The sequence below is a fragment of the Ascaphus truei genome, chromosome 5, assembly GCF_040206685.1.
Source record: "Ascaphus truei isolate aAscTru1 chromosome 5, aAscTru1.hap1, whole genome shotgun sequence".
Taxonomy (NCBI): domain Eukaryota; kingdom Metazoa; phylum Chordata; class Amphibia; order Anura; family Ascaphidae; genus Ascaphus; species Ascaphus truei.
Window position 1 is genome coordinate 82,043,291 of NC_134487.1, and position 26,683 is coordinate 82,069,973.

Below are 26,683 nucleotides of genomic sequence, written 5' to 3' on the forward strand. Positions count from 1 at the left end.
AACACATACCTCAGGTGTTATGAATTTAAAATATCCCAACAATAGGAAGGACTAAAAAATGTACAAGCCTTCATGTGCTCAAAAAGAAAAAACAGCATGCGCAGGCATTATTCACAGCCAGTATTAAGGGATATTGATAAAGTGGCAACTCGTGTGAAATTCTTTAGAGGATATTTTGGCTTCCTTTTTAACTACTGTATGGCTGAATAAAACATATTTTTTGAGCCATAGTATCTTAGTTTGTTGCTCCGTGTTGCCTGTTTTCCCTCTTTTAATAGGAAGGACTAACCCGAAAATTGTAGACCGTGGGTCAGTATCATCAACAAACGCTCCTTCAAGCTCATACTTTTGGTAGTTGAACTAGGGAAAAAGTTTGTTCCAATACCAGTACATTTGAATTGAAGTGCTTTAACCCCCAGACAGATCCCAGGATTGATTAATGAAATTGAATATACAAATCACTCTATATTAATATAGAGATTACCTTTTGGCTATAAGAAACAAATACTCACAAAAGTTAGTGATTATTATGAAGAACATGGGGTTTTATAGGTTGCTCCTTGGTTTTGACAACTCTCACGTACCTATATTTAACAAAAGCAGAACCTTTCATGACCCACACGTACACAATACAACAGTGACACTGATCACAGTGGTTCACACTCACAGACAACTACAGACTGAACTACTCCTTCAACTATTATACTGTAGGAGTTTCTCCAAGACACACATAACGCCAAGAGATATAGAAAGACCATTATGAGAGGGAGACAGAACAGATGCTTACAAAAAAACACGCAGATACACAGAATCTAGATTAAAATGTGTCCCATTACACTCTAAACCCTTCAGAACTCGTCTTACTACATAAACTACTAACTTTGTTCCATCCTTAAAGCACGATCAAATTATGTGGGGTGTGGACTTATTTAAAGCAGAAATCCCCTTATGATACCGCCTTTACTGGATTGGAGCCGAGTTGAGGGGGGGAGGGGGGGAGGGGGGAAGGAATCCTCTTGAGCTAAACCACAGTATTTTTTTTTTAGCTCAGGGGACCGCCCACCAGTTATATATAATATATTTCCGAATTTGTTTTCATAGTGTAGTTTCTGTGCATCCAACAAAAGATGAAGCATTAAATAAAGCAGAATTTAGGGAAAAGAAAGTTCTACCATAGCAATAGCACAATATAATTCATGAGTCTGAGTTAGCTTATGCATTAACTGAAATATTACTCTGGGCGATCATTAAACTTTGTTGCTTACAAAGGATTCTTTTTTATATTTGGGACTTTTGAAAATGAGTCTTTTAAACAAACTGTAGCTTGAATGAGTGCCAAGTTCCTGCAAACCTAACAAGGAGTCATCTCTTGCAATGCTAGTCAGGAAGCTACAGTACTGACATGCTAATTCCATGTGATGGGCAGTTAGAATTAAGATTACTTTGCACAAGGGTAATTGTTTTCTTTATGGAAGAAGGTCCTTAGAATGTATCAAATGTTGTCAATTGTCTAAAAAAAAACTGTTTGAAACGATATAACTATAACCTATATAAGCAAATTTGAGATCTGAAAGTCTCCCAACTCATGATAGATTTCTAAAACATTGAGGTATGGAAAAATAAATATTCCTATTTTCCTAGTCACGTGTGCAATAGAGAAGTTTATTTGAAAAGCAAACGTTCACAGTTAGACCCAACTATCAGTGGTCTTTAGTTCAATACTGTATATCGGATTAATGTCCTCAGATCACTTTATAGTAACAGTAATCTGTTCTAGGTTGATGGAAAATGAGCTTTGCGCTGGGGACATTTTTTATTTTTAACTTCCACAAGGATTTCTTCATCTCAGAATACACACCCTTGTCCTATATTGTCTAAGGATACATTAGTTCTACAGATCACTCAGAGAATCTACTGCCATAAGTGCAGAGAGTAGAAGACATCTCAAATTATACAATTTATAGACTAATAATTTAGTGACCTGGAAGAGTTGTGTTTGCACAATCATATGATCAAAAAAGAATATAATCTAATATCTACAATAGAGTTTGGAAAAATCTAGTAACATGTTTTTTGTATTATAGTGGGTTAGGAATAAGATTATTTTTGTCTCTATGGAAAGCATTTTTTTATTAACAATCCTTAAATAATTATTAAAATTAACAAAGAGTTGCAAACCTTAGCAACTTTACGGGATCAGTTCTGTAGATGAAAGGGACTTAATATATCTACACAACTGTTATATAGTCTAAATATTACTGGGTAGACTTTTGGGCATCAGTGGATATCATACAGTACAAGTTTTTATGACTCAATTCTTTCTTAATATGGATATAATATGGATATACCATAGATGCAATGCACAGTGCAGTGCCATGAAACGCCTACAGTATAAGGAATTAGGAAATGTACGTAATATTAATAGTTCTTTTAGTCGCTCCCTCCACTGTGTCATTTTTCCTCTACAATTTCTTTCACTGTGTGCTGAAGGAGAGCATTCAAAACTACTGGAGCAATTCAGAAAAACCACATCCTCCCTCCGTCTTTTGGGAATTGAACATGTACTCATACCATATAGAGGAGGTAATACAGTGTGAAGCCTATTGGACATAATACAGTATATGGCTTTGAATTGGACTACTAACGGTCTTAATGACAACTCACAACTGCATGATTTCTTGGCTGACAGATCTCTTTTGATCATACGTAAAACTCCCCTCATTTTGTGCTTTATTTTGTATATACTGATGCAGCCACGAGTATCCGAACACTTGCCTTGGACAAGATGGGGCAATCTCCCAGTAATGCTGCAACATTTCTGTGACATTTCTGCAGACAGACTAGTGGCCCATCGGATTAACACAGCGGGGGTCCCTGGCAGTCCCATTCAAACGGACCCCCGCTGTGTTAATCCGATGGGCCATTAGTCTGTCTGCAGAAATGTTGCAGCATTACTGGGAGATTGCCCCATCTTGTCCAAGGCAAGTGTTCGGATACTCGTGGCTGCATCAGTATGAATGGGACTGCCAGGGACCCCCGCTGTGTGAATCCGATGGGCCATTAGTCTGTCTGCAGAAATGTTGCAGCATTACTGGGAGATTGCCCCAGATTTTCCAAGGCAGGTGTTTGGATACTCGTGGCTGCACCAGTACTTTATCCCTCCTTTTTTGTTTTATCATCCACCACATTCTTCATTTCTTAAATTTTTCTTTAAAAGTTGGAAACATGTTTTGTCATTTTCATACCAATCTATTTCCCCTTTTCTTTGGGCTTACATTAGTCTATAGCTTTTTGCTATTAAACATACACATTCCCTAGTCATTTCCTTGTATATAGACACTTTCATATGTTCTCCCTTTGAAAAGGTTTGGCTCAATTCTTTCCCCTTTTATCTGTAGTAAATATGTTCTTAATATTTGTCACTAACTCTTTGCATCTTTAACCCTTGTTCTTATACGAGTTTAATTATTCTGTGTTTTTGTACATTTACTGGTTATTTGTCTTATCATATTTATTGTGATTGGGTTTATATTTTGTACAATATAATGTATATCACTTTATTACACTAACTCATTGTATTTTCCTCTCAGCATGTCCCTTTCAGTAATGTCATCATGTTGATGTTGAATTTACCAACCAAGTGAGCGCGGTCTCTGTCATCCGATCTAATCTATTTTGTTTTCTGGCCGGCTTTCATATTTTGAGCACTGCGTAATGACATCAGCATAAATGATTAGCGAAGGACATCACGTCATTGGCGGTGCGCCTATATCACCCTCTGGGTTTTCCACAGCGTCTCTCTCATCTTTGGATGTGGTTATAAGGTAGGTTTTCCACACTTAAATTTCCCCTATCTATGGGTGGGCTATCTGGTCTCTTTGCTATGATGGTTACCGCCTTTGCAAGGTAGGCTGAATACCGTAGGCATCCCAGCTCTCCCTTTTAATATTTATTCTTTCTTTGCTTTTTGTATGGGTTACCCATTTTTTGTTTTATTAACAGCTTGGGCAACCAATAAGAATATGCTACAATCGAGTGATAGTTTAACTGGTAAGGAAATCTTTTATTATGTTCTATGTAAATTATATACAGTAGGTGGTGAAAATAGTGGTTCATTTTCTGCAGGAAGTTATTAAAGATGGAGATTTGAGGTTGCTTGGCCTGGTATTCCTCTGAATTCGAATCCCGGGACTCCTCACAGTTTTTCAAGCTTGGAACTCCGTGGCAGAGTCAAATTGAAACTGTAACAAAACCTTGTTTTCGATTCCCACTTTGGCTCAGATCACTTAGGATTTCTTTTCAGAGAAAGCCACTCCTCCCACCCCTGCCACCATTTTGTGCCAGCATCAGGGGATAGGAGGTATATAATAGACAAGGTTGGCATATCACTATCTGTCCTGTCTCTACTCTGTAGCAGTCAATTCAGTTCCAGTTGGGTTAGAACAGTTCGGTTAACCAGTCGGCTTAACACAGTTAGGTTAACTGTGTGTTGAGTATGTAATCTAGATTGGCCTAACTATACCACCATCTAACCTGTCTCTACTCAGTACCATTTTACTTGTCAATATGTTCCAGTTGGGTTAACACCATTAGATTACCTGTTTGTGTGTTTCCCTCACCCATTTTGAGATGTCGCCATTACATGATGTAGGTTAGTGCATATCTGGCACCTTGTACCTGGTGCATACCTGCTGCTCACAGTAGATCTGAGTCTCCGCCGATGTTGTTGGGGAGAACAGGACTGGTTTCTGGGGTACATTATAGTTGCTTATCTCTGGGTACAGAGCGCCTCCATCTGCCACAGGCTCCAGATGTATGGAGGCAATCTCCTACGGTAGAAACGGTTAACTCTCCCCCCAGAAATATTACACTCTAGGCAGGAGGTATATTCAACTGGAACCAGTTTATTGTTTATTGTAATTCTGTCCACACAGTAACATGTGGGCCTCTGCCCAATGCAGTTCACTGTAGGTTTCAAATGCCCTGATGGTACCTGGACCTATAGTATGGGTCAAGGGCCCCCGCAGCAGTCCCAACTCTTCCCTGACCCTCTAACAGGGCCAGGGGAAAGGTAATCACTCCCTCCACCCATAAGGGGAGAGGATCAGGGTATGTCAGTGCACAGCACTGTTACCTGTCTCTCTCAACGGTAGAGAAACTGTCTAAATGTGGTATTGCAACCCCTTAAGTACAGGAGGGGGAAGGTACCAGGTCTGAACCCAGGATTGGGCAGAACACAGACCTAGTCTCACCTCCTCTCCTGTCACTCAAGGGAGCTGACTGTGTCCTGCCATAATTGGTCCTGACACTGCCTGCTCTTACCAGGGCTTGCATGTCAGGGAGGGCAGACTGGTAGCCAAACCAGACATGGCAAAACATACAAGGTAGGCATAGAGACAACACCAGACTCTGTACCACTGCCTCAGTCTCATGGTTTATGATGTTATGTCAGCTTTTTCCTACTTATTTTGATTTTTTTTGAATAATTAAAAAATATATTTTTTTTAGAGCCAAAACCATTGGTGAAAGTGTCCACCTAGTTATAAAGCGCTGCTTGGGTTTAGAGAGAATTTTAGGTGTGGGTGTTATACTGTGTGGGTGTTATACTTTTATATGCACAGTACTACTTCCTAAACATATCCTATTTTGAGCGGAATAATGAGAGGTTAAAGCAGTGTGGAATTTCAACTCAAATTTAAATTTTATGCCCAGGGTTACATTTTATGCACTGAGCACACTCTGCATTATAAATACTGCACTATAGATGGTTCTTATTTTTCACCATATTAATATTAATTATATTTCTTATGGTCTGACCCTCCACTTTTGTTCTAGTATGTAAACAAACTATACTGGTGAAATGTCAAAATGTTTTAATATATATTTAGAGGGCTCAAGGGGTTCAAAGATTTATCATAAAGCCAACTCATATTTTAAATAGATACATAAGAAAAGATACTAAAGATACTTCCCAATATAATAATATAAACAAAACATATGGAAGGACACACACTGACAATGACATCACTGATTTCACCCTGGGTCTCATTCGTTAGATGTACAGTATATTGCTCGGCGATTATTGCTTTTTTCACGTTTGGAAGCTTACGTCGATTCTGTTGCACAACTTGAAGCAAGTCCTATTTTTGATCTTCATCAGCAGTTACTGTATGATGCTATTACATTCCTGCATGAGCACTATGCCTCTTTAGGTTGCTCATTCGTTGCCAATGTGGCTATCTATGCCCCCATTGAGGGCATAGGTAACGACAGTGACAATCAATGGATAAAATGGCTAGTGTGTTTTTTATTTAGTATTGTAATTTGCATTCTATTTTATTTGATAGCACTGTATTGTATATTTGCATGGGCAAAAGCGCTATTTGCCATATTTAGCTAATAGCCCTTTTGCCCATTCATGTGCGAGGTGGTGTTGGGGGTAGAGAGGGTGGGTTAAGGAGGTAGATGCCCCAGGGTGGGTGGTTAGGTCTCGCTGGAGCGGTTAACCCCTTCTTTACATTAAATTACCACTAAGGTAATGAAGGGGTTAAAGCCTCCCGCAACCCTCCCAGGCGGCCTAACCATCCAGCCTGGGCAACTACAAGCTTTGCCCACCTCCTCTACCACCAAAAGGCAGCTCCTTCTGTTTAACCCCTTCAATACTTTAGTGGTTAGCCACTAAGGCCGCGCTTATAGTGCCGACAACAGCGACAGCGACAGCGATGCGACATCACTTCAAAACAAATGTATTGAAGCCGTCGCGTGCGCTTATAGTAAGTGCGACATGATGGATTGGTCGCGATCACTGGAAGTCTCTTCAATTTGATTTTTCCAGCGACCATAGCATGTCATCAGCGTCGTCGTGTCGCTGTCGCTGTCACTATAAGCGCAGCCTAAGGTAATGAAGCTGGGCTAGAATTTTATTTTCATTAACTTGGATTGAAGCCGGGGGTCCCAGAAGCTGAAATGAATGCAGGTTAGCTCCGGGGACCCCCGTATTAAATCCTATTTAGTAAAAGTAAAATAAACGACGTCATATGCAAATCGCAATTCCGATCTCGCCATCCTTTATGTAGCGAGAACACAATGCAAGTGTTTAACCTGCGATTTGCATATCAGAGCTTTGTGAATAGCAGTTGCTAGTGAGTTTGTGCATTTTTTGAGCTACCGTACGGCTTGTAATAGCAAGAGTGATAACACTTATTTAAAAAAACAGCATTAAGTCACTTATCGAAGTTTAGTAAATAGGTCCCACAGATCCCATGCTGCCATAAAACAAAACAAGAGGCTCCTTTCATGTAATTCCTTTTCAGGTATTCATAGGGGGCAAGAGAAAATTAGAGATGATAAACAGCTTTTATCCTTGCAAAATTCAGATAAGTTACTTTTAGGTCTCCACTCAGTAGAAGAAGCTTCTAATCATTGTGTGCAGGTAGGCCCAAATTTACCAAGCTATGCCATATTTTCTTGAACGGCGTTGAAGATCTTCTGGCATCAAAAGGTTTCTTATGGTAGTGCATATCACTGCTAAGTAAACATGGGCCGCAATGATCCGAGAGCCATGCATACTGTATGATAAAACTATGAATCTGTTGAGCCCAACAATAAGATAGGTGACGGAGTACAAATATCCAAGTTTATGGCAGCTGTAACCTTGCTCAATTTCCTAACCAGCTTCTATTTCCATTCTTTCTTAAATTTCAACACCATGAAATGCAATCTAGTGGAAAATCCAACCGTGATCTGCTGTCCTGTACATCACTTATTTGTTTGATGGATCGCCACATCATTCAACATTTAAACTGCAGCAGAACATACAACTGATTTGATGTGTGAATTTAATTGTTTTACTCCAACAATGTTTGAATACAAAGTATTGTTTACACATATTTTCACCAATGGAGAGGAACGCAAAAATATATATTTTCATGTATTTGGATTAATTTCTGCATCCATTATTTGTAAACTGGTCATAACGTGTAGAATTTCTTTTAATGTTTTACAATACAAAAAAAAAAAAAACTAGTTTATGTAGATGATATAAACTCATTAAAATGGAAATATAACTGTTGCAAACAATCAAATGCAAAACAAAGTGTGAAGTACAAATCTTTCTTTCTATGTTTAGTTCTTTGTAATATTATTATAATAATTACTTTTGAAAATACAATGCTCATTTTACAAAGTGTAAATTTAGCTTTTACGATTTATAGATAAAAGAATATATTTCATAAAAGAAAAAATCTCTTCCATTTGCTTCTAACAAAACTGGCCATGTGTTACGATTTTTGTCATATCATTACACTACAAAAGCACAAAGCGCTTTTAGTGATCAAAGAAGTCATCTTAAAAGTGATCTGTTAGTATTGCCTGTAGATATTTATAATTGCCTTTCAGTATAAGCTTCAAGTATAGTTCATAGCTGGCTAGATGAAATATACGGTATAAAGTCACTTCAGATCTATAAATAGAGATGTGTCAAACTGTGGTGCAACTGGCAGTACAATCCATTAATGCAAATGCTGCAGACTTCCAGCCCAATAAAGATCTAGCTTACACTGAAAAGTTTACATGCTCTATCCAGAGAGGGTTATACATTAAAGTCTCCCAGCTGCATTAGAAGATGGTACATCTAGAGCACGTTATTTGCTCTAGCTCTGATTAGGTTTGCTAGTTTTTCTTTATTAGGAGAGCAACTTGGTTAAAAACGACAAATACTACCAGAGTAATGTGAAGAAAGCCAATGCACAGGTAGCCTGCCTTTCACATAGTGTTACACTGTCTCTTGGAAAACCAAGTACAGATGCAGGCAATGTTATTGCAGCAATTGGTGCCCTGCAGAGGGACATAGACAATGTGCCAGAGTGGGAGGAGACCATTGCTTTGAATCACCAACGCATGAGAAGGGGGCGGTGCTATCGACCAATTTCACCCGCTGGAGCACACTATATGTTGCAATAACATTGGCTGCATCTCTACACCTAAATGTAACTTTATTATTAAACATATCAATATAATTAAACAAAAATAGCGATGCAGTCCAATCTGGCTATCAATATATGAAATATACAGTACAGAACCTCACAGCCGGTAAAGCTTACCACAGATGTCTTCATTTTTAGTAACAAAATGTATGGACCTTTCATGTATTACTTCTTATCTGAAGCACCCTTTGAGAGTTGCATTGGCTCTCTTTTATTCTTACCTGTGCAGGAGTAGTCATCAATTTTCAAGTAGCCTGTTTGGCAGATGCACATGAAAGATCCTGGAGTATTCACACACACAGTGTTTTCCCGGCAGTAATGGCGGCCTTCGGCACACTCATCAATATCTGTAAAGGTAGGATAGAAATTGCAATTGTGATTTTGATCCGTCTTTTATAAATATTAAGTGTAAAAATACAATGTTGTTCTAAGAGCGAACATAACAATTCATCATAAATGTCCAATATCAGTCAAATTAACTATAACCAATGAAAATATTATACATTCCTTTTGGATGATAAATGGGAAAATAAAAGGCATATTGAAGAGGTAATGATAAATCATAAATATATATGCAACATTTTGACACAAAACGTTTATATACTATATTACCATTGCCAAAACTAATATTACCATTACATTTAATGAGTCTGTGATAGTCTATAAAGTATTTTTTCCATTATCTTAGGTTACCACTAAGGCCAAAGGTGCCCGTACCATTGTACCAAAGAGAAACAGAGAACCAGAAATAGAGGTGGGCAAGAATGTGGTTTCCGGCAAAGCAGCAATTAAAAGACTACGTGCTCTGTGTCAAAGGGCAAATTCTGGTCCAAAACCATTATTTTGTCACACCAGCACTAAAATATACCCGCGACAGACAACGTCTATGTATTAATCTTGCTTGCGCCATAAGACAGTCAAGTATTGTTAGTGTAGGAATGGGTCTACCATGACGTGGTTGCAGACGTAAAATATTTTGGACACTGTATTGAACTAAATGATCCATATTTATGAAGAAAGAATATAAAGAAACATATTAATGTACTAAATGATTTGTCAAGTTGGATGTCGCATTGGGGGTCTTTTTGTCTTTTGTAATATACAAAAGGTCACAAACCCAATAGTACTCAAAATTATATATATATATATATATATATATATATATATATATATATATATATATATATATATATATATATATATATACATATATATATATATACATATATATATACATACATATATATATATATACATATATACATATATATATACATATATATATACATATATATATATATACACATATATATATATACATATATATATATATATATACATATATATACATATATATATATACATATATATACATATATATATACATACATATATACATACATATATATATATATACATACATATATACATACATATATATATACACATATATATATATACACATATACATATATATATATATATACATATATATATATATATATATACATATATACATATATATACATATATATATATATATATATATATATATATATAATGTCAACAAGGTCAGTTGGCACTCACATAAGGCAAAAAAAAGTTGGTAGTGCATGTCCCATAAGGATAATATAAATATTCGGTACCGCATAAATCGGAAATCAAGAGTCAGCACACAGCGTGTTGAAGTATAAAAGGTGTATTAGTGAAAATAGTACATCAAAAAGACCAACGTTTCGGTCCATGTAAAAGGGACCTTCCTCAGTGTAGTGTATCACTAATACAACTTTTACACTTCAACACGCTGCGTGCTGACTCTTGATTTCAGGATTTATGCGGTATTCTGTGTGTGTGTGTGTATATATATATGTAACCCTCTTTCCTGCTGACTAGACAGCCTACTGATGCTGTATATACCTGCTGGCTTATCGAGATCTGAGCCTTCGCTAACTGGGAGCCTGGGGCAACAATAGTAAATGGCAGCGCCTCCACTTGCCCAGGATCCCCTAGATATGAGATTCCCCTGGACAAGAACAATAATAACAACCCACAAGTATATGTAACAGTTTACTATATATACTTTGGTCCTAATAACACATATGCATGAAATAACATTAGCGAACATACACACTTATATGGCAGTTATAACCTTGAATGCCATATACACATATAAGAATGATATAGCTGTATACCAGTAGTTCAGAGTGCACCCACAGTGCAAGTGCCCCTTCCCCACCACCGTGTGCACCCCACACCGTGTCCAATGAACTGGACCAGTCCCTTGGTCACTTTACCTTTAGTGTCCCCAAGAAATCCACCCCCCCCAAGGCGGGATCAGTGCCTGTAGGTACCGGTGTTCGTGCACTTTATAATAATACCTGCCGGGCGCTCCAGCACCCGGTCGCTGATACTTCGAAAAGGATCCACAGATCCAGCGTCGTCTCTCACGAGTAGTTCCTCACTGTCAGGGAGGTCTCTCATGAGGCTTGACTCCGCAATGCAGTCTGATCCCAAACTACAGATCACCTTGTAGCTCAGGAAGATGCTGTGTCCCTGACTGCTACTATCAGTAAATGGTAAAGTCCCTATCTAGGGCTGTTCCCTGCAGTACCACAAGCTGGTGGTGACTCAGGGCCTGCGCTGGGGCCTAGGGGAATATTCTGGCCTATGCAGTGGGTCACTGACCCCCTGCACTATGCACCTCCGCTCCCCTTGCCTCCCAGCACCAACTGTCACCAACTGCCTGTTTTCTCCAGCACGTGGAATGTTTCAGAATCAGAGAGCAGAGAGTTCTGACTACCCAATTGGCTGCTGTGACCACCTGGTATCCCAACTCCCCGTAGCTCATGGGACTTGTAGTCCCACACAGAGCCTTCCATGGTAATGGCCGCCGCTAGAGATGCCCCTATCTAAAATAGCCGCCTCTCCTGTATCACTGCGCATGCGCAACTCTATCTGTAGGGGCCGCCGCAACTATCGCACTACTGCGCATGCGTGAATCGCGCATAACATGGCGGCGCCCTGAGCCAATACCTCAAGGAGTCCCCGGCGCCGCGGCCGCCCCGGCAGCTCCCACTAGCAGCAGGGTAAGAAGGGGTGGTACCGGAGGACCTGGCTACATATTATATATATTTATTTATATATATATATATATATATATATATATATATATATATATATATATATATATATATATATAACCATAATACTGAGTTAAGTTATGGTGAGTAAAAAAAGTGACAAAAACCCTCCACAGGAAAGCAAATATGCAAATATAACTGTATGCTCATCTGCATGTCTTAGGCAGGTCTGCAACCCCACCTTTCCTCATTATCACCCAGCATACAGCACTTCCACTGCAGCAAGGGATTCTGGGAAATGACATGCAAATGAGCACACAGTGTCACTTTTTGCCTCAATAACCATTTTTAACATGGTTCCCTATAGGCTTAAGCTTGCTGCATGGTCACAGCTTTGAGCACAGCCAGGGTTAAGGTGCATACCCAGAAAACCACCCACAGACAGCTGTTTCGACCTTGATGGGTCTCATCAGTGTGGGGTTGATTGTACTGTGAATGCAAGAGAGGCTATGGGATAGGCTAAACCATAATACTGAGTTAAGTTATGGTGAGTAAAAAAAGTGACAAAAACCCTCCACAGGAAAGCAAATATGCAAATATAACTGTATGCTCATCTGCATGTCTTAGGCAGGTCTGCAACCCCGCCTTTCCCCATTATCACCCAGCATACAGCACTTCCACTGCAGCAAGGGATTCTGGGAAATGACATGCAAATGAGCACACAGTGTCACTTTTTGCCTCAATAACCATTTATAACATGGTTCCCTATAGGCTTAAGCTTGCTGCATGGTCACAGCTTATTGAGGCAAAAAGTGACACTGTGTGCTCATTTGCATGTCATTTCCCAGAATCCCTTGCTGCAGTGGAAGTGCTGTATGCTGGGTGATAATGGGGAAAGGCGGGGTTGCAGACCTGCCTAAGACATGCAGATGAGCATACAGTTATATTTGTATATATATATATATATATATATATATATATATATATATATATATATAAATATATATATATACACACATACACTACATTGTGGGTTTGGGTTTTGAGCTTGATGAGGCTATACTAGGAGCGTGCGCGACGGAGTGCGTGGCATCGCATGCGCCTGCCACAGAGTCGATTTGTGGCCTAGCGGGAGATGAGACATGGAGGCATACGGGACCGTCATACAATAAAATCAAATTATTTTGCCGCGTGAAAATTTGCCGTCTCTCTCGCGCACGCATGCTCTATGGCTGTGTCCATTGAGGTAAGGACTTTTGTTTGCGATGCATGCGTGCCATTGCTCTCACCATGGCTGTGGCCTAAGACTCTGTGTGTCAAAAGATAAAGAGATTTGCCCCAGGATCCCCTGATTCAAACAAATTCTTTACAGCCAGTATCTTTACTCACTGAGCTACTCTTTCACCCTTGCACTTTTTCCTTCTACCTCCTCCCTTGTACCGTACCTTTTCATACATTACATAGAGCCCTTTATTAAGTACACAATCAAGTAATGGATATGGAACTCACGCCGTATTCTGCTTATTAAAATATCAACCCATAATTGCATTTCTTATCACCACTGGTGAATGGGCTAGACAATGTTATAATAAAGAATGTGGACAATAACTTGCAGAAGAGGAACCATCTTTACTGCCATGGGAATGCTTCACAGATTCATGGTAGCTACGATTTCTTTGGAAACTATAAACATTATGTCATGTTGGGCTGCCTGTAAAGGGGCAACTGATTAAAACAATATTGGAATTCAGAATTTGTGCCTTTTGCACTGTTTTAATGGTTGTAGATGAAATATTTGGCTTATAAGTGTACAATATAATCATGCCATGGCATACGAATCAATAAGGTGATGTATTGCAGGAAATAAAAATCTAAAAATTCTAGATTTACTCCATCTGCGAATGGAAAGCAATTTATGGTATGGACCAAAAGTACTGTGACTGCTGGCGGCCATTTTAGGAACATAAAAGAATTGAACCAACGGGGTTTAATGACAGTTGGATAATATACATGGGGATTCTTTGCAGGCAAAAAAGGTCAACAAACATTGGTCTAAAATGTTGCATATATGTATATATGTATGTATATATATAAATAGAGGCACATACTGTAGCTAACAGTAGATTAAAAATATTAGAACACTGCCACATTTTAAAGTGCCCTTATTGCTTTCTAATAATAACTGTAAATGCTGTATTGCATACTTTTCTTTAAAAAACAAGACTTGGCATCCAGTAGATTTAATTTAACAGATGTCAAGCTAATTACTACACCTCTAAAGTTAAAAATATATATTTATATAGTTTTTAATTAATGAATTCTGTTGCTAGCTTTTGACTACACTTATAACTTCCCATAACACCAAAAAAACACACACTCACTTAATCATAAAACACATTGTAACATTCCTCACACATTGTAGCTTCCAAGGTTCTCTGTAGCTGCAGCTGCTTGGCACAGTAACACAGGGGAGCACAAACTTTTGGCGCTGTGCCCCCCTGCCAGCTCCCACTTGCTCTCGCTCCCTCCTTACCTTACTTGGCGGCGTCATATGACGCCGCGGGATCACGCGGCGTGACGTCACGTGACCCCGTTGTCATGGAGACGTGCATGTTACGTCACTCCACATGATACCGTGGTGTCATTTGACGCTGCATTGCTATGGTGACGCGTCACAGCAGCCTTCAGAATCACGGTAAGTTCAGGTTGACGAGGCCTCACGTGATCCCCGGCATTTAATTTAAATGCCTAGGGGAAGAACGCAGGGCCTCTGCAATCACCCGCAACCCCAAAAAAGAAATCCTGGGGGGCACGCCCACCCACTTTGCACGCCGCTGCAGTAACACCATAGATTTGGCTCTTACCAGGGCTTCCTGGTTAAGGGTCAAGAGGAACTGGGGCAGTCTGGTGGAGATCAGGGCACAGAGTACGACTGCCAGACAGAAAGCTAGATATGATTATGTAACCCCCTATTTGGGAATACTACATCCATGTAGGTTTAACTGTATGGGTAGCTGCAGTGTAACAGCCTCTCATCACATGGTGTAGAGTTGTTGGGCAGAAACCTTAACCACGCCCACCTTCTGGATGTGTTTGTCCTGCCCCCTAATGTAGGATATTAAACATAATTATAGGCATGCTAACCTGTGATGTCACCAGTGGTATATCTAGAGCTGTAGAAGTTGCTAGGTACAGGTGCATGGGAGATAAAAGAGGAATTTACCTGCATATAGAGTATGTCTAGTTTGGATGTGAAACTACATGTGTAGGGATGAATGGTCACCGTTTATTGTTTTGCAGTAAGGGAATGTGTCCCATATTGAGAATAGGGCCACAATATGCAGGGTGAGGCATATCCTACCTAATACAGGGTATGTGCGTGACACTCAGCAAGAGGTCCCATGAATAGGGCCTCAGAGTGTCATAAGGGAGGTGCTTCAAATACAAGTGTGACAATCACACCTGCGTCCAAGGTAGGGATTAGAGGGTGCTGCACAGGATGCGGATCCTTGAATGATAGTGCACTCCTGCCAGGTGTCCCTGTGGGATCAATAAATAGGAATAGGTGATGGTGCGCAGCTAATAACCAGTAAAACACAACCAGTGAACAGTGCACAGTGAATAGAAACAATATTGTGGACCTTAGATGTGAAGGTATCACTAAAGATGGGTCTGCAGCCTTTCTTGGGGGTGGCTCGGCACCCCTGGAACTAGACAAACTAGACATTGTTTTATAAATTGTAATTCAACCTATGTGGTTTATATGATTAACTGTGAGTGCGGCCTGCAATACATAGGCCGCACAAAAAGATGCTTAAAAACTCGGATACAGGAGCACATTAAAAATATTAAAATTGGTTATGAGAAGCATAGTCTTTCCCGTCACTTTGCACTATACCACAATAAAGATCCTTCTAAATTACTGTTCAAAGGTATTAAAGTGGTCCCCAGAGCAAGGAGGGGAGGTGATAGGATAAAAAGTCTCTGATACCAAGAAACATTTTGGATTTACCAAATGAGCTCATTGAGCCCTAAGGGGTTAAATGAGGATATAGACATTTGGTCCCTGTATTAGTCTTATAGTCCACCTATATGAATATGCTGCTTATATGTATATCCCTGTATTTGCTTGCCTCTCCTTTTGGCTTCTCTTTTTCAGAATTCCAATCTCGTGCGTTTAGTTTTAACGATGCATATGTTATGTTTTTTTATATGTTTTTGGTATTGTACTTATTGTATTTGAGTGTATTTTGATATAAAGAGTTCTGTTATTTTATAAGACACTGTTTTATGCAGATTTTAAAGAGCAATACGTTGCACCTTTAATTGATGGTACAGTAATTTGACACTGCATGTCTAATTGGGGGATGCTGGGTATATATATGTGTACACTCCCCCATCTGCATACAACCCCTGAAGAAGTAACCTGGTGTTACGAAACGCGTTGGAGGGTGTCATTGCTCATATTTTGTACCCCCGTGCTTTTTAGAACATTATCAGTGTGTGTTCCCCTGTTTTTTATGTGAGAGCCAGTGCTGCTTTTTCCACTTTGCGTGCATCGCATCCTGTGCCGTTGCGTGTATCCTGCGCGGTCCCGTACACTGTGTACTCCAGCAGGCGCCTCCTAGAAGTGGATGGGCGATCCGTGACGTCATCATCGGGCGCTCCACGAGGAGCTGTTCAGCTGTGCGGGCACTGACGGAGGCTGCTACACGCCGGTTTGAGCTTTGTGCTCCGGGACTTTTACCTTAGGACAGACCCACTTGCCACCCTGAGACGGAGAGTATTGGATTCCACACGTGTGGAGAGACCGTCTGTCGGACGAGACGATTGCTGACCCACTACTCCTTGAGATCAAGTAAAGAGTGTCGCTTTCAGCCGTCGACTGGTGTGGTAAACCCATTAACCCACTGCATGCTTGTATTTACTTTGATGTACGCAGAACTATTTACCTTTGAATATAAATTCACATTTTAAACTATACATCACTATGTGCGTTGTGCGCCCTGTTCTTTTGTTTTTTGTCCCTGTGGGATGTTGCAAAGTCCCATCTACTATGCAATGGATTTCCGATTATTCCATGGAGGTGAATTGTGACAAGCCATGTGCCTCTGTGGGATACTGCCCGAGCAGCCAGAGATGAAGTGTATGCTGTCATATGTAAGTAAAGAAACCGTTTAGCAGACAAAAGTTCCTGGCGCCCTTTGTTAATTTCACCAGCCTGCATGGATGCCAGTACCCTGAGAACGGTAGCCAAACACACTGAGCCCCTGTATATAAATAATACACTTCATGTGACCATCCTTTGGGAGCCAAACTAGGAGGGGTCACAAATTCTATACCAGTGACTCCTACCATGGGAAATAAAGTTTGCACTGAGTTTACTTCCAAGTTTCTCTCTGCTGCTTGCACCCTTCTGAAAAATACAGATGTAGGAAGCGTTATTACTCCAATTATCGCATGATATCGCATTAACGCTGGCACGAGATTCAACTCTCAATTTCTCACGGCTCCATTCAAAAATGTTCCTGTAAGTAGCATAGCATGATTTCACATACAAGTCATGTGATGTCGCTCATTATTGTGCGATAATGGAAGTGACTAATGGCTGCTACTGTACATCTGTACACAGACACACACACAGACACACACACTTTAGAAGTGTTTGATATCTTTGGTGTACAGTCATTTAGAACTCAATCGTTCTCTCATACAGAATTGCCAAATCTCAGTGGTGGGAATTTGCAAAATTGCCCTTGAGCAGGAAAACAATGGGGTCTATGTACTGTATGTAGCCCCGGGTTTATTTTGTACTCACTGACCCCCCTCCGCGAGTGCCGAGCGGTCGCGGGTGCCGCCGGAGGCAGCGACGGACCCGCCGGCACTTCGCAAGGGTGGGGGCCAGTGAAGGGAGCGCCCAGTCACCATAGGTTGCTGTGCTGCAGGGATGGCCTATAGTGAGAGAGAGCATCACCCCTTACTGAGTACCAGTTAGGGACAAAGCACCGAGTTGTGGCGGTTGCAATCATCTGGGACCAGACGGCTGGATACCGTGATATCTGGAGGCTACGTGTTGGAGGCGTCTGACCCTTTGTGAAGTTGTTGCCGGTCACCGCCGTGACCGGAAGGTATTATTACATCAAGTGCACCAACACCGGTCAACAGGCGCTGATCCCGCCTTAGGCTAAACCTTTGTAGGAACACTGTGCGAGTGGTTACAGAACTGAGCCTATACCAATATACTATATATGGACACGGTGTGTGGGGCACGCGGTGAGGGGACGGACACGTTGCCCTGAAGAGGGGGCAGCCGCTAAAGTTATACCGTTAGAGTATAAGTATATGTATGTGTTATTGCTACGTTGCATTCTCATTAGTAAAACCCAGTTACAATCATAGAGTGTTGTATGTTTCTTGCCCAGGGGAATCTCACATCACGGGGATCCTGGGTAAGTGGAGGCGCTGCGCTAACGAAATGTGTAAGTATTACCCCAGGCTCCCAGCTAGCGGAGGCTCAGATCTCCTGGAGCCGCAGGTGTTATACAGCGACCAGTAGTTCCTTTGGGAGGGTTCAGAAAAAGGGCTACATGTATTAAAGGGAAAGTAGGGCAAATCTGGGAGGGGGGCTGCCTTTTTTCCCCTCCATCTTTCCCTTATATATAATTCATTCACGCTATTAACAGGACACATTTCCTATAATGAACAGTGTCACACACAGTATTTGAGAGGGTGCGACTCTCAGAACCGAACGGCTGGCCATTTGATATTTACTAATGGCAGCAATCAGAGCACAAAGAGAGTGCTTCCTTTCTACATGAGGGCAAGTGAAAGGGCCATGTGTTTATACAGTGATCACAGGGTTGTGATGTCAAACTGCCATAAAGATTTTGCCTCAGGTAAAAATGACCAATATCAGACTACATATGAAAAAAAACTGTTGAAGAAACAGCGCATTATTTTTTAAATAGCATTGTCTGATAATATAGTTTATTTCAAGGTATCCTAAACACGTGAAAGGATTAAAAAAAAGAAGTATACTAAGATTGTATCCTGCATAAAATAAAACATTTCAATAAATATGCATACTACATAAAACAATTGTGATAAAAGTGCTCCCTCAATGGACGGCTTCCTTATTTTTATGCATTTGGAAAATATTTCTAAGTAAATTTGGGATTGACCGAATTTTGTTTTTTCAACGCAGTTGAGCAGTATTTCTTACACATTAAATGATCTTGAATTGGTGGTGAAGATATAGCTATTAACATAGCAGAAAGGAGATTAAACAGGGTTAAATGAAAGAGAAGACATTAATAGTCTCTCATTTAACCCATTTACATATTAAAGTGCTACATTAGCTCTTTTGTTCATCTTTTCGTGCTTAGACACGCTTAATGCATTGCAAACCATAAACCATTTCTAACCAAGGAACTGTGTACTATTTATCTTTATGTTATTCTTTCAAAAAGCTGACATTAGTATATTAATGGACATGAATGTCTCATCCCCAAGCTAATAGGATTCTAGAGTTGACCAATAAGCCGAGAGCACTACATAAACAATTGCATTTACAAATGAATGTAAACTAAATTATTTCAGTGACAAAGCATTACAGGAATTGCTTTCATTCTGGAAAGATTTTAATACAAAGGACATTGCTTGATGTCTAGGGCTAGTCACATTTTTCCTGCATTTCTTATCTACATATATTTAAAGATATTAAATACAGTAAAATAAATAGCCTGAAAATAAGTGCTGTAGGAAATAGGGCCAATAGAATTTGCAAACATGCAATCTTAACGCTACATACTGTACAATACAATACCTACTTATACAGCATAACATCGTATAACGGCATCTTATACAAAATTATAAATGAATAAAGTATTTAAATATATCTGCAGTTTATATGCTGTGTGATGTTTTAGAGAGTGGAGCAGGCTTTAGGGACTGGTGTGAGACATAAAGGGGTCTAAATACTAAGGCAGTTTTGATGCAAAGTTAGAGCAATCAGTTTAATTTTCGCTTTTGCACCTCTTAGCATTAATGAATCATGGTCTTGGCTCCATTTTCCCCCATGTGCATCAGCTTGCAATTTGGGTAGTATAAGATGCAGGAGTTACGGAGGAGTTACATGACTCGGATTATAATGAGATGTATCAAATTCTCTACCCCTGTATGTCACTTTTTCTGCTTTCAACCTTCATCCAGAAATCTGCTCAGTTTACAGTGGCGTGGACTTTCTATCTTTCTATCTCTTAACAACAACAAAAAATGGTTATTACGTGATAAAATTGTGTAACAAAAAATTGTGCCATGCGCCAAACCACACTTGTTCTTCTCCAACATGGGTGTTTTCTATTTTTTGTATTATTGCACATCTGGCCTCTAAACAAGAATAGCTTGACAGACAATATCATTCTTGCTAAAATTTGAAAGAAAATGTTGTGTCCATGTTTCATTTTCAATGTTCCCTTTCCCCTAATCATTATCTAATTGTTAGGCAGTTGCCATGGATGATTTATCCCCCCCAATGCAATTTAAGCAGTGTGATCAATTAGTCATTCTTCTAACAATACCATTGTTCAATCCAGGAAGCTGCATGTCATTGTAGTCAATGTCTCTGGTTTATTCTTATGATCAACTGAACTGTGCGAAAGCAAAGAAATTCTACATTCGTTTTATGCAAATGAGATGCTCTGAAAACCCTCCAAAATGTAATTGTTTCAGAACTATTTTGAGTTATCATCCTTATCCATTGTCTGTCAAGTAATAAAATTCTCACAAAACATATCATCAGCATGCTGAAATTAAGTAAAATTTGATCCGAGAAAATCCTATAGATGCCACCTAATTAAAAAAAAAAGTTCCTCTGTAGTAGTATTCATAACCAGGTTCCACTCAAGATAAAGGTATACACAGATAAACACAATATAGTAAACCTCATCATAATTATATTTTTCTTCTAAAGAACTGCACATTTTACATTTCAGGTGTAAATACCAGCCCCTAAGCCCTTACAATTTAATTTTGGTGACTGAGAAATAAGGAGATAAAGTGACTACCCAAGGCTTATTGGAACTCACAATAGAATTTGAACAGGCTACGAATGCAGTGACATTATCACTAGACTATTTGTATTCTACCTAATTTTATTCGCTTTAATAAGCGAGACTAACTTAATGATTATCTGCTATTTTAATCAGTATTATTGGTTCAATTCATCTGTGAAGCACATGTACAAATGGCCATTTTGGAGGTAAACAACCTTCTTGAGACAGCAATTTATGTCTTTATTATTAAAAGCATTTGCGTAATAATACTGCCACTTCAGTGCTATGACAGAGAACACTGAAAAATAAATCATTACATTTAAAGGTTTTTCCCCTGCCTCAGAGTGGCTAAATATGAATCAATAAAACTACATTGTTTATGTTATTTGACTTTAGATTTTGAACAGTGTTACATCATCCCAAAGATCCATACAGATAACGAGCAAGATGCAGTCCCTACTGCATTTAATTAAAATATCAGATCCAGATTGGAGTTGAAAAGTGTGTTTATGTTTATCTCACTGGCTTTTGGGGCTCCTTAATGGGTCTTGTAACTGACTGACAGTCCTCACATGAGAGGCTAAGTAGCAAATGTGTTGAATTTGGTTAACTATCTGATTTGCATATAATTAGTGACTGGCTCTGTAAAGCTTGAAGTCAATTCAAAGCTTCATATTAAAGAATGAGTAATACACAAAACGTTTCCATCGCATTGTCAGCCAGGACCCCCGTCAGCATCATCATTTGTTCAGTGGGGCTGGTAGCATTAGCATCCAATAAAGGTTACAGCAAAAACTAGCAATAATGCAATATATATTAGACCACAGTGTTTTATTAATTGGAAGTCTTAAGTACAAATATAATTTATATTCTTATCTTTCATAAAAATGTATTTTCATGGGAACATATTCTGGTATTTGGTAATGTGCATATTTGCAAAGCACCACCACCGCCATCACTGGAATGTACAATATTAAAGAAAGAAACACAACGTGCACATTTCCTGTTGCAGGAGGTACCTCAATGACTGATTGATTTATAAATCACTTTATCTTTATCTGTGTCTGGTTCCACTCCAATTCCCTTGCATGTGTTGCTCAAACACTATAACAAAAAAATCAGTGTAGACCAGTGATTTTCAATTGGGGTTCTGTTGCCGCCAAGGGGGGGGGGGAGAGCTGGGGCCACTGGCCCAGCTGTCCCAGGCCCGGTGGTGTGGCAGCACCCCATATAGCAGTGACCCGTCGGCTCCCAAGCTCAGCAGCAGCCTCCCAGTCACTGCTATCCTTCCTCTCCCTGCTCCTGTCGGAAGTCACGTCAACTTCCAGCTGACAGCAAGTAGAGGAAGGATCAGGTAAGAGCACACTGACAGTGCCGGCAGCTTCCTTAAACAAAGAGTGTGTGTGTGCGCAAGTAAGAGGGGGAGAGTAGTTGTGCGTGTGTATGTAAGTGAGAGGGGGAGAGAGAGTGTGTGTGTGTGTGTGTGTGTGTGTGTGTGTGTGTGTGTGTGTGTGTGTGTGTGTGTGTGTGTGTGTGTGTGTGTGTGTGTAAGTGAGAGGTGGAGAGAGAGTGTGTGTGTGTGTGTGTGTAAGTGAGAGGGGGAGTGTGTGTGTGTGTGTGTATAGAAGAGAGGGGGAGGGGGAGAGGGAGCGTAAGGAAGAGAGTGTGAGGGGGTGAAGGAGTGTAAGTGGGAGAGTGTGAGAGGTGAGACGAGAGACAGGGACGAGAGATGGGGAGTAAGGGCAAGAGACAGAGAAAAGGGTTGGGGATCCCCAGAATTTCACAATCGAATTCTGGGGTTCCTTAAGCAAAAAAAAAACGTTCAAAACCACTGGTGTAGGCAAATAATGAATACAAATTACATTAGGAATTGGTTTATTTCAACATGTCCTAAAATGTGCAATAGATATGTCTTAATTTTTGTAAGCCAAGACTTAACATACACTTCTGGATTGAAGAGAGAAAGAGGGGGCTTGACCAAGTTCATAAAAAGTATATTTCGTAGGTGTTCCATAGTAAGACTTTCACGTTGTGGTGACTTGGACAAATTCATTCTACTGAAACTCTATCACACTCTGCAGTGGAAATAAATGTACTCCATGGGTTAGTTCGGCCCCCAAATGAGAGACATTGCTACCCACACTGCATCCAATTTTTTTTATTTTTTGTCATATTCCATGAATATTCTTGTTTCACGGGTCCAACAATCTGGAATATCACTCGTGGAATTTTCCCTAATGGACGACTCTTTCTCTTGAAGGTCTGTATGTAACCCCTCTTTGCACGGCCCCCAAAAGAGTGTCACATCTACAATAAGTGCAGTGAAATAGGTTGGTGCAGGTGTTGATGCTTAGAGTCTCATACCTTTTCTCAGGGTGCTAACGTACAGGCTGGCTGATATTGTAATTAGGTGTTAATAAAGGTGCCAGGAACTTTATTACACAAACATGTTTCTTTATTTAGACTTTCGTACAATCTTGTTCACTGGTTGCTAGATACAGTACCTTCCCTGGGAGACACACATGGCTTGTCATCTTTCATTACCATACTGTAGTTATGGATGATATGCAATTTCTTGGTGTAGTGGACTTGAGGCATTTCCAGGCACTCACCAGGACTCTGTGCAGGGGTGTAACTTCTATCAAGGTTCGCATCTACCTGTCATCCTATTCAGCTCCCTACTAGTCTATAATATGGTAGCCTGGTGTGCATAGGCATAAAGTTGGCTTTAGAGCACCTCTAGATGTGTCACTCCCCTGGGTCCCTAATCTAGGGATCTATTGCAATGAGTGCCCCACACTATTTAGAAGGGGTATTATATTCCTGACCCTTCATTGTTAGTGGCCCTTTTTAGCTAAGGGACACTCTTCCCTAACTGCAAAATAATAACAGGTGACCATACTCTACACATAAAGTTACACATTTAAGACATATACTTAACGTGATGATATTCCTCTCCTGTTGTCCTCCAGGAGCCTGGGGTCTGGAAGCTTCAGCAGCCCCTTTTATACCCCCTTGGGTGATATCATAAACCCACCCTTATTACTAGGCAGAATAAAGACAACCATAATGTAACACATGTATCCTCCACCCTCCATGAGGTGATGTGATTACCGTGTGTGTGGTGCAATACCTGTGGCTCACAGGAGGCCTGTGCCTCCGCTGCAGGGAGCCTGGGGTGTATCTGGAAACAAGGTTCGTCAGGGCCTCCACCTGTAACAGATCCTACGATGTGGTTTTGCCCGTTACAGGACCCTTATGTATGTACACATATATATATTCACACAATAACCACACTCTTGGTAACATAAAATAACAGTTTACTAGATTATATATATATATATATATATATATATATATATATATATATATATATAGTCTACTGGTTACAGCTACCCGCCAGCCGCACACGGCTGTAACCACTCACCAATGTCCCACACTCTTGTCCACAGTCCCCACAGTACCTTATGAGGCCCTCGGACACTCAACCACCCTAGTGTCCATAAGGATAAAGTCCCACCCTTTATGTGTGGTCAGCGCTGCCACTGTACTGTGTGTGTTGGTGCACTTTGATGAAGGTACCTGCCGGGTGTGTCCAAACTCAGGCGTGCTGTGTCCTGCGGCGGGGTTCACGGACTCAACTGAGCTTAGCAACTCAGGTGCGTCCTTTCTTGGGGGGATCTCCACGTGCGGTGTCCACCTCAGCGATAGTCTCTTCAGGGGTAATCTGGTCCCAAACCATCAAGGGCTAGGATGCTGCCGTGTCCTGGCTGTGTCCCTCACTTTAAATGGTTCTACTGGGCTGTGTCCCTATCCTATGGGCCGGTCCCTGCAGCAACCACAAGCTGGGTGGAGTCGGGGCCTAGCTGGGGCCTACGGGGGTGATTCTGGCATAGTGCAGGAGTCACAGATCCCTGCACATACCTCCTACCCCTATCATGTCCCAGCACCGACTGACTAGCGTGGGCTGAGTGCACCAATTGTATCCATTCCCTTCAGCAGGGAATCCTAGAGACCTATTGGCTTTGTCCTGAAATCTGACTAGCTGCCCCATAGCATTGTGGGGCTTGTAGTCCCTCGCGAGCCTTCTCTGCCTAAGGGCTGCGCTCACGCTATCTCTGCGCATGCGCATCTCACTACGCATGCGTGGTCAATCATAACATGGCCACTGCGAGTACTCTCGTGCAAGCACGAGCTCTCGCGCCTGCGTTCACCCTCCAAGATGGCGGCCCCCGCTAGCTGGGTGAGCCGCAAGCTCCCGGCTCGCCTCACCAGCCACCCCCGCACACTCCCGACACCTGCCGGAAATATGTTCTACCCTCCGGCAGCACCCACAGCTGCCGCGGAGGTACGGGGACACTGGGAGCCCAAGGGGACCGGGGCTACAATAAATTATTATGAGTCATCCCATGTCAGATAACCCTTCTAGCAGATTCTGGAACTGAGGAGTGGCCAAAACACCTGCCTGCCGACTTTAGCAAATTGACATTAGTTACATGGAATTAGTTACCTTTTAAGTAGGGCCTCACTTTAACCTTTTAACTTCCTATTATTAACCCCTTATAGTAGAAACTAGTAATCATATTAGGGAGGGTTACATGTAGATTTAGAAGTCGATGCTTAGGACTGGGAGGCTGGAGGCAAGAATGTCCCTGTCAGTGTCATCTTTCTCAGATAATTAAAGTTTTTTTTATTTTCCCAGTGACAGGGCCTTTTGACGGTTTAAAAAGGCAGCACACAAAATCTGTCTGTACCTGATGAGTCCAGCAGGGAGCTGATTAATTGTAGCTAGAGTCAATTAGCCAGTCTCTACCTGGCTCATCAAGCAGCTTTGGATGTGTGCTGCACAATCTGAATAGTTCTCTTGAGCACAGAGGGACTGTGCTGACAGAAGAGATTCCCAGGAAACCAGACCTTCTATTCTAGGGTGCATCGGACCCTGGAACCTGCCACAGGGTTACCCCCCCACCACCCCACGGACACCAACCCAGACCTGAAGACTGATAGAAAGAGCCCCTGCTTACAGGTACCTATTTGGACTTTGGGGTCAGATGTTGGTTAAGAGGCTTAGCCTCTCAGACCAGGACTGGGAAAGCGAGTTGGCCCCTACAGGGGATAGGCTGTTTTGTTTATTTTGTGTGCTGCCTTAAAACTGTATTGGTTGCGGCTATGGGCTGAATAAAAGCCAATGGTTATTTCCCCCAAATGTATGTCTCCCTGGTTATACTGCTGCACTCATCTCCTACGGTCTCGCTTTCACTTTCACCAACACTAACATTATTGGGTTTGGTGCACTTAAAGTATTTTAAAACGCTCAATCTTAAGGGTTATCTTAATGAACACAAATGTAAAGTTTCAATTAACCAAAAGTCAAGGGTCACTGACTTCTTTGCAAGTATTCCTGGGAATTCAAAACTAGCAGGTGTATTTCCCTGCTATAAACTACAACTCCCATGAACCTTGCAGGAGGTCAGTGTTGTCAGAGTGCCCATATATGGCTACATCTGCCATATAAGGGCACTGGCATCACTGAGCTGACTAGAAATCCCAGAAGACTGGCTGCAGT

At 40.9% G+C, this 26,683-nt stretch overlaps 1 protein-coding gene across 2 annotated transcripts in view; it reads right to left on the reverse strand.

Annotated features, from left to right (window-relative positions):
• Window positions 1–26,683, reverse strand: part of NELL2 (neural EGFL like 2) — a 375,157-nt gene that overhangs the window by 121,617 nt on the left and 226,857 nt on the right. For both annotated transcript variants that reach the window (XM_075600120.1, XM_075600119.1), the window contains exon 13: window positions 9,206–9,331. In XM_075600120.1, coding sequence (XP_075456235.1) covers window positions 9,206–9,331 — 126 coding nt within the window. The remainder of the gene's footprint in view (window positions 1–9,205; window positions 9,332–26,683) is intronic.